This window comes from Portunus trituberculatus, chromosome 2, assembly GCF_017591435.1.
Source record: "Portunus trituberculatus isolate SZX2019 chromosome 2, ASM1759143v1, whole genome shotgun sequence".
Taxonomy (NCBI): domain Eukaryota; kingdom Metazoa; phylum Arthropoda; class Malacostraca; order Decapoda; family Portunidae; genus Portunus; species Portunus trituberculatus.
In genome coordinates this window covers 4,193,219-4,203,218 of record NC_059256.1, presented here as the reverse complement: position 1 = coordinate 4,203,218, position 10,000 = coordinate 4,193,219, and the positions used below count along the sequence as shown (strand labels likewise).

Below are 10,000 nucleotides of genomic sequence, written 5' to 3'. Positions count from 1 at the left end.
AAAGCCGCAGAGATGATTAGCAGGGTTTTCAAGAGTTAACCAGTACTCTCAATCCTTCACCACTACTCTGTCCACCTCTCTAAAGAGTTAACCAGTACTCTCAATCCTTCACCACTACTCTGTCCACCTCTCTAGAGTTAACCAGTACTCTCAATCCTTCACTCTCAATCCTTCACCACTACTCTGTCCACCTCTCTAGAGTTAACCAGTACTCTCAATCCTTCACCACTACTCTGTCCACCTCTCTAAAGAGTTAACCAGTACTCTCAATCCTTCACCACTACTCTGTCCACCTCCCTAAAGAGTTAACCAGTACTCTCAATCCTTCACCACTACTCTGTCCACCTCTCTAGAGTTAACCAGTACTCTCAACACCTCAAACCAACACCACCACCACCACCATTACAACTACTAATACCACCACTACTACTACTACTACTACTACTACTACTACTACTACTACTACTACTACTTACACAGCGGCAGAACAGGATGTGACGTCATTCTTCTTGTTCCTTCCACACGGTGACTCAGTAGCTGGTGATGATAATGAAGATGGTGATGATGGTGATGATAGCAGGAATGGTAGAGATATTAGTCCAAATAGTAATAATAGTGACAATACAGTACAGGCACAAATACAAACAATAATAGTAATAGTAATGATAATGATGATGATAATGATGATGATGATGATGATAATGATAATAATAATAATAATAATGATAATAATAATGATAATAATAATAATAATAATAATAATAATAATAATAATAATAATAATAATAATAATAATAATAACAACAACAACAACAACAATTTTCATGCAAGGCCAAGCAGAGAGAGAGAGAGAGAGAGAGAGAGAGAGAGAGAGAGAGAGAGAGAGAGAGAGAGAGAGAGAGAAAGTAGTAGTAGTAGTAGTAGTAGTAGTAGTAGTAGTAGTAGTAGTAGTAGTAGTAGTAGTAGTAGTAGTAGTAGTAGTAGTAGTAGTAGTAGTAGCAGCAATAGTAGCAGTAACAGAACACAACATACATACATACAGACACTTCACTAACTCCCTAACACAGTAATAAATAAATAAATAAATAAATAAATAAATAAATAAAATATATAGGCCTATACTAATTTATCAATGGCAGTTTTATATATTGAATTATTAATATTTTTTTATTTTTTTTTTTTATTGTGAGAAATTTCTGGTTTTATTTATTTATTTATTTATTTATTTATTTTTTTTTTTTATCATTTCACTATCAATTTTTCATTCTGTCATTCTAAAAAGTTCATATTATTATGCTTTTTTATAATTTCACTATCAATATTTCATTCTGTCATTTTAAGAAGTTCAAATTATTATTGTTTTTATAATTCACTATCATTTTTTCACTCATTTTAAAAAGTTCAAATTATTATGCTTTTTTATAATTTCACTATCATTTTTTCACTCATTTTAAAAAGTTCAAATTATTATCATTTTTATCATTTCACTATCTTCCTATCCTTCTATCATTTTAAAAAGTTCAAATTATTATCATTTTTATCATTTCACTATCTTCCTCTCCTTCTCTCATCTCACTATTACTATTTTCACCACCTCTTTTTCTCATCTCACCATCTTCATTTCATTATTATTTCCTATCTACAAATTCTACGTTTCTAAATGCAATATTCTCAAATTTCACACCAAGACACACATACAGACACATGCCACAGTATACTAGCCAGGGTAATGCTGTGGTCAGACTAGCACAGCAGGGCCACACAGCATGCTGGGGCCATTAACCCATTCAGTACTGGGACACTTTTTTATCATGAGTTTTGTGTACCATTAGACCATTTTATTGACATTAGGAAGGGTCTATGGAGGGCAGAAGATTAATGGCCACAGTCTTCACTATTTCAATGGAGTTTTCAGTACCATTAGACCATTTTATTGACATTAGCAAGGGTCTATGGAGGACAGAAGATTAATGGCCACAGTCTTCACTATTTTAATGGAGTTTTGTGCACCATTAGACCATTTTATTGACATTAGGAAGGGTCCATGGAGGGCAGAAGATTAATGGTCACAGCCTTCACTATTTTAATGGAGTTTTGAGTACCATTAGACCATTTTATTGACATTAGCAAGGGTCTATGGAGGGCAGAAGATTAATGGCCACAGTCTTCACTATTTTAATGGAGTTTTGAGTACCATTAGACCATTTTATTGACATTAGGAAGGGTCTATGGAGGGCAGAAGATTAATGGCCACAGTCTTCACTATTTTAATGGAGTTTTGAGTACCATTAGACCATTTTATTGACATTAGGAAGGGTCTATGGAGGGCAGAAGATTAATGGCCACAGTCTTCACTATTTTAATTGAGTTTTGTGTACCATTAGACCATTTTATTGACATTAGGAAGGGTCTATGGAGGGCAGAAGATTAATGCCCACAGTCTTCACCATTTTAATCCCCCACATGAGTCTCTGAAGCTGTACAGAATCACCAAATAGTCACCAGAATGAATATGGAAACACATCAACTGAAGGGGGTTAACAGCATCAGGGACACAGCAGCAGCAACAAGCAGTAACATGACAGCATAACAGCATAACAGCACAAGCAGGCACCTGTCTATCTATAAGCTGTATTCTGAAACACTCTGCTCTATAACACTCACAGTTTTCTAAGGCCACAGAGATGACTGAGGGGGGGGGAGACATTTCAAGAGTGTTTCTGCTGCTCATAATGTAGAAATGTTGTCTATCTATCACTACAGCTGTAACTTTACCCTTGAAAACTCACCTAACTTCAATTAGAGCCTTTAAAACTGTTTCTTCTTGTTTATGATGTAGAAATGTTAATATGTTACTACAACCACAAAAACGCTCCATAAAAACCTGTGTCATTCTAACTAGAGCCTTTATAAAGAGTGTTTCTCCTGTTCATGATGTAGAAATGTTACTAATCTGTCTCTAGAACTGTAAAATTGTCACTGAAAATGCATGTAACTTCAAATAGAGCCTTTAAAAAGAGTGTTTCTCCTGTTCACAATATAGAAATGTTACTAATCTGTCTCTAGAACTGTAAAATCATCATTGAAAACTCTTGTATGTAGCTTCAAATAGAGCCAGTTTAGAGTGTTTCTCCTGTTCATAATGTAGAAATGTTATTAATCTGTCTCTAGAACTGTAAAATCATCATTGAAAACTCTTTGTAGCTTCAAATAGAGCCAGTTTAGAGTGTTTCTCCTGTTCACAATGTAGGAATGTTACTAATCTGTCTCTAGAACTGTAAAAACACCCTCATAAAACTGTGTTGCTTGTACGAGAGCCTTTAAAAGAACGTTTCTCCTGTCTGTAATGTAGAAATGTTGATAATCTGTCACTTCAACCCTAAAAACATCCTTAAAACCCTGTCACTTCAAATACAGTTTTTGAAGTGTGTTTCTCCTGTCTGTAGTGTAGAAATGGTGTTAATCTGTCACTAGAACTATCAAAACACTCTTAAAACCCTGTGTCACTTCAAATACAGTTTTTGAAGTGTGTTTCCCCTGTCCATACTGTAGAAATGTTGTTAATCTGTCACTAGAACTGTCAAAACACTCTTAAAACCCTGTGTCACTTCAAATACAGTTTTTGAAGTGTGTTTCCCCTGTCCATACTGTAGAAATGTTGTTAATCTGTCACTAGAACTGTCAAAACACTCTTAAAAACCTGTGTGACTTGAACCAGAGCCTTGGGAGAGCAGTGGAGGTGATGTGCAGAGCCTTTCAGAAAATGCTTCACAATTCAGCGGCAGCAGATTAATAAAGGGTTAAAAAGGTTCTGTATTCTGAAACAACACTCCTCTCTTTCCAACCGGGAATGTTATCAAAGGCCACACTTCACTACACCCTTGAAAACACCCAATAACTTCATCTACACCCTTGAAAACACCAGTAACTTCCACTACACCCTTGAAAACACCAGTAACTTCCACTACACCCTTGAAAACACCAATAACTTCCACTACACCCTTGAAAACTCCAAATAACTTCCACTACACCCTTGAAAACACCAGTAACTTCCACTACACCCTTGAAAACACCAATAACTTCCACTACACCCTTGAAAACACCCAGTAACTTCCACTAACACTACACCCTTGAAAACACCAATAACTTCCAAACCCTTGAAAACACCCAGTAACTTCCATTACACCCTTAAAAACACCAATAACTTTCACTACACCCTTGAAAACACCAATAACTTTCACTACACCCTTGAAAACACCCAGTAACTTCCACTGCACCCTTGAAAACACCAGTAACTTCCACTACACCCTTGAAAACACCAATAACTTCCACTACACCCTTGAAAACACCAGTAACTTCCACTACACCCTTGAAAACACCAGTAACTTCCACTACACCCTTGAAAACACCAATAACTTCCACTACACCCTTGAAAACACCAGTAACTTCCACTACACCCTTGAAAACACCAGTAACTTCCACTACACCCTTGAAAACACCAGTAACTTCCACTACACCCTTGAAGTAACACTACAGTAACTTCCACTACACCCTTGAAAACACCAGTAACTTCCACTACACCCTTGAAAACACCAATAACTTCCACTACACCCTTGAAAACACCAGTAACTTCCACTACACCCTTGAAAACACCCAGTAACTTCCACTACACCCTTGAAAACACCAAATAACTTCCACTACACCCTTGAAAACACCCAGTAACTTCCACTACACCCTTGAAACCCTTGAAAACACCAGTAACTTCCACTACACCCTTGAAAACACCAAATAACTTCCACTACACCCTTGAAAACACCCAGTAACTTCCACTACACCCTTGAGAACACCCAGTTGGAGAGAGCAGGGTTGAATGTGTCCAGAATGCCTTCTCCTACTCATCTGTCTCACCGGCCGTAAGTAATGTCTGCTCCGTTCCCACACAAAGCGACAAAAACGAGGGTTCGACGCCCCAGGGATGCCTTTCAATTCCTTTAGCTGTGTGTGGGTGTGTGTGGGGGTGTTTTTGGGGTGTTTTGGGGTGTTTTTGGGGTGTTTTGGGGTGTTTTAAGTGTTTTGGTGTGTTTGGGGTGTTTTGTGTTTTGTATGTTTTGGGGTGTTTTGTGTGTTTTGTATGTTTTGGGTGTTTTTTGTGTTTTGTGTTTTGGGTGTGTTTTGGTGTGTTTTGGGGTGTTTTGTATGTTTTTTGGTGTGTTTTGGGTGTTTTAGTATTTTGTGTTTTGTGTGTGTTTGGGTGTTTGGTGTGTTTTGTGTTTTGGGATGTTTGTGTGTTTTGTGTGTTTTGTGTGTTTTGGGGTGTTTTGTGTGTTTTGATGTGTTTTGAGTGTTTATGGGTGTTTGGTGTGTTTTGGGTGTTTTGGGAATGTTTTGGTGTGTTTTGTGTGTTTGGTGTGTTTGATGTGTTTTGGTGTTTATGTGTGTTTTGTGTGTTTTTGAGTGTTTTTGGGGTGTTTTGGGGGTGTTTTTTTTCGGTGTGTTTTGGGTGTTTTGTGTGTTTTGGAGTGTTTTCAGTATATTATAAGTGTGATTCAGGTGTGTGTGTGTGTGTGTGTGTGTGTGTGTGTGTGTGTGTGTGTGTGTGTGTGTGTGTGTGTGTGTGTGTGTGTGTGTGTGTTAGAACCAAGACACCATTTGTTACTCCTACTGTACACACACACACACACACACACACACACACACACACACACACACACACACACACACACACACAAACACAATATTCCAGTTTATTACATTAACAAACAAAACATTTATCATAAGAGGGAGAGAGGGAGAGGGAGAGGGAGAGGAGAGAGGGAGAGGAGAGAGAGAGAGAGAGAGAGAGAGAGGAAAGATTAAAATATTCAACAAAAAACATCAATAAACAAACTTATTCATGTTAGTTTGTGTGTGCGTTTGTAAGCCTGTGAGCGTCTAGAAGCGTAAATACGTACGTACACACACACACACACACACACACACACACACACACACACACACACACACACACACACACACAAGCATTCATATGTAGAAAAGTGTGTGTGTAATTCACCTCGGTCACCTCCTGGTCACTCAGAGCTCACAGACCGATCTTCGGTAGGACTGAGACCACAACACACTCCACACACCGGGACAGCGAGGCCACAACCCCTCCAGTTACACCCCGTACCTATTTACTGCTGCCTCGACACACCCTACACACACGCCCATTTGCCTCGCCGCTTACCGGGACTCGAACCCGGCCCTCTCGATTCTGAGTGGAGCGTGCTAACCACTACACTACGCGGTGTGTGTGTGTGTGTTTCACTGTTTGATCTGGTGCAGTCTCTGACGAGACAGCCAGACGTTATCCTACGGAGCGAGCTCAGAGCTCATTATTTCCGATCTTGGGATAGGTCTGAGACCAGGCACACACCACACACCGGGACAACAAGGTCACAACTCCTCGATTTACATCCCGTACCTACTCACTGCTAGGTGAACAGTGAATAGTGAACAGTGAACAGTGAACAGTGAACAGGGGCTACACGTCAAAGGAGACACACCCAAATATCTCCACCTGGCCGGGGAATCGAACCCCGGTCCTCTGGCTTGTGAAGCCAGCGGTCTAAACACTGAGCTACCGGGCGTGTGTGTGTGTGTGTGTGTGTGTGTGTGTGTGTGTGTGTGTGTGTGTGTGTGTGTGTGTGTGTGTGTGTGTACAAAATGCGTACAAATGAACTAAAAATACAAAAATATACAGCGAGAGAGAGAGAGAGAGAGAGAGAGAGAGAGAGAGAGAGAGAGAGAGAGAGAGAGAGAGAGAGAGAGAGAGAGAGAGAGATATTGGGTGCATGTGAGAGGCAGTGAGTGAGTGAGTGAGTGCATGTGAGAGAGAGAGAGAGAGAGAGAGAGAGAGAGAGAGAGAGAGAGAGAGAGAGAGAGAGAGAGAGAGAGAGAGAGAGAGAGAGAGAGAGAGAGAGAGAGAGAGAGAGAGAGAGAGAGAGAGAGAGAGAGAGAGAGAGAGAGAGAGAGAGAGAGAAAGTGAGAGAGTGCATAGGTGAGTGAGAGCTAAGCAGCAAACAAGCAAAGCAAAGCAAAGCAAAGCAAACAAACAAACAAACAAACAAGCCAATACAAAAATCTTGTGTAGAAAAATGAAAAAAAAAATAAATAAATAAATAAAATAAATAATATCAACATTAAAGAGAGAGAGAGAGAGAGAGAGAGAGAGAGAGAGAGAGAGAGAGAGAGAGAGAGAGAGAGAGAGAGAAGAAGGAAGAAGAAGGAGGAGGAGGAGGAGGAGGAGGAGGAGGAGGAGGAGGAGGAGGAGGAGGAGGAGGAGGAGGAGGAGGAGGAGGAGGAGGAGGACAAAGGAACAGGATAAGGCACAGGAACACCCACCACCACCACCACCACCACCACACTCACCACATTAGTCCCCCGGCCAGTCTGTCCCATCGCTGGTCCACCCATTCCAGAGAAATTGATGCTGGAGGAGGAGGAGAGGTTGCCGTCCAGACCTGGAGAGAGAGAGAGAGAGAGAGAGAATTTTTATTTTTCATCGATTTCTTTTTCTATTACCAAGTTAAGATTTTTCAAGGATATTTTTTTTTCACGTGTGTGTGTGTGTGTGTGTGTGTGTGTGTGTGTGTGTGTGTGTGTGTGTGTGTGTGTGTGTGTGTGTGTGTGTGTGTGTGTGTGTGTGTGTGTGTCTCACCCGATTTGGAAGGCTCCAGAATAGTCTTGTCCATGGGAGTTTGAATCACCAGGAAGTTTGACGAGGGCACAGCGTCGGGCTCCCTGCAAACACACACAAGATCGCATGGTAAGAAGCTGAGGAAGGGAAGATGTCTGAGAGATGTTAAAAAATAGAGTTTCCCACAAAGATGTGTTGAGACATGGAACAGTTTGAGTGAGGAAGTGGTGTCACCAACGAGTGTGCAGAGCTTGAAAGAAAAACTGGATAGGTGTAGATATGGAGATGGGGCCACACCAGCGTAAAGCCCAGGCCATGGAAAACTACAACACACACACACACACACACACACACACACACACCACAAAATTATACTTCCTCACAAAAACTGTCACTGGAACCATAAAACACCTTAAAAACACCATTAACTTCCACTACACCCTTGAAAACACCAATAACTTACACTACACCCCTGAAAACACCAGTAACTTCCACTACACCCCTGAAAACACCAGTAACTTCCACTACACCCCTGAAAACACCAGTAACTTCCACTACACCCTGAAAACACCAGTAACTTCTAATACACCCATGAAAAACACCAATAACTTCCACTACACCCTTGAAAACACCAATAACTTCTAATACACCTATGAAAAACACCAATAACTTCCACTACGCCCTTGAAAACACCAATAACTTTCACTACACCCTTGAAAACACCAGTAACTTCTACTACACCCTTGAAAAACACCCATAATACCTTTAAAATCACCCAAAACACCTTAAAAACTCATTTCACCCTTAAAAACACCACTACACCTTTAAAAACACGCACAACATCCTTAAAAATACCCACAACACCTTTAATATCACCAACACCCTTACAAACACCCACAAACCCTTAAAATCATCCAGGACACTTTTAAAATCACCCAGAACCTTTAAAACACCCAGAACACCTTTAAAATCACCCAGAATCTTTAAAACACCCAGAACACCTTTAAAACACCCATTACACCCTTAAAAACACCATAATACCCTTAAAAACACCCAGAACACCCTTAAAAACACCACATCACCTTTAAAAACACCACAACAACTTTAAAAACACCCACAAACCCTTAAAATCACCCACAACACCCTTTAAAATCACCAACACCCTTAAAAACACCCACAACACCTTAAAATCACCCACAACACCTTTAAAAACACCCACAACACCCTTTAATATCACCTACACCCTTAAAAACACCCACAACACCCTTAAAAACACTCTTAAACCTGCCAGACTCACTAACAGAGGCATACATACTTATTAAGAGCCAGGACATCCAATTCACACTCATTGGTCAACCAAGAGGGGTGTTCCAGTAGCAGGGAGATATCCAACTCTTGAACCTCCCTCACTGTGGCCACTGACACAAGCCCGGGGTTCACCTGAGGGAGGGAATATATGTGAGGGTGACTGTAGAGGTGGTAATGGAAGGTGTGTGGGTGTGTGTGTGTGGGGGACAGTTGTGGGGAAGGATGTTTTGTTAAGTTTTGTATCAGTGTAAGTTTTGAGAAGTGTTTAGAGAATGTGGAATGTGTGTGTGTGTGTGTGTGTGTGTGTGTGTTTTTTTTCTTTCTTTCTCTCTGTGTCTGTGTCTCTCTCTCTCTCTCTCTCTCTCTCTCTCTCTCTCTCTCTCTCTCTCTCTCTCTCTCTCTCTCTCTCTCTCTCTCTCTCTCTCTCTCTCTCTATGGAGTCAAAAAGAAAATATGTGAGGAAAATCTCTCTCTCTCTCTCTCTCTCTCTCTCTCTCTCTCTCTCTCTCTCACCTTGTTGATACAGAAGGCAGTAATTGAATCCTGGTCTTTGTGGATAATTCGGACAGGCTCTAGGGTGGGCGGGGCGGGAGGAGGGGCGGGGGTGGTGTTGGCCCCCTCCGACGCCGTGGCCCCCCCTTCCGAGTGGTCCTGGTGGCTCTCCCCGCCCCCCTCAGAGCCCCCATCAGCAGTGCCAGACCCATCAAGGCCGTCACACAGGTCACTTACTGCATCGTCTGGGGTGGTGGTGGTGGTGGTGGTAGTAGTAGTAGTAGTAGTAGTAGTAGTAGTAGTAGTAGTAGTAGTAGTAGTAGTAGTAGGGAGGAGAGGAGAGGAGAGGAGAGGAGGAGAGAGAGAGAGAGAGAGAGAGAGAGAGAGAGAGAGAGAGAGAGAGAGAGAGAGAGAGAGAGAGAGAAGAATAGCAAGAAAAAGGATGAAAAGAGAAGAAAATGAAGTAAAAAGGAGAAGAGGAAGGAAAAAGAAATCATAATAATAATAATAATAATAATAATA

General features: G+C 41.0%; 1 protein-coding gene across 1 annotated transcript in view; it reads right to left on the bottom strand.

Moving 5' to 3' along the window:
- Positions 1-10,000, bottom strand: part of LOC123503058 (dmX-like protein 2) — a 62,962-nt gene that overhangs the window by 4,623 nt on the left and 48,339 nt on the right. Inside the window, 6 exon segments of the mRNA XM_045252465.1 lie at positions 477-537; positions 4,909-4,995; positions 7,411-7,502; positions 7,700-7,782; positions 8,994-9,118; positions 9,500-9,723. Of these exon segments, the coding sequence (XP_045108400.1) occupies positions 477-537; positions 4,909-4,995; positions 7,411-7,502; positions 7,700-7,782; positions 8,994-9,118; positions 9,500-9,723 (672 nt within the window).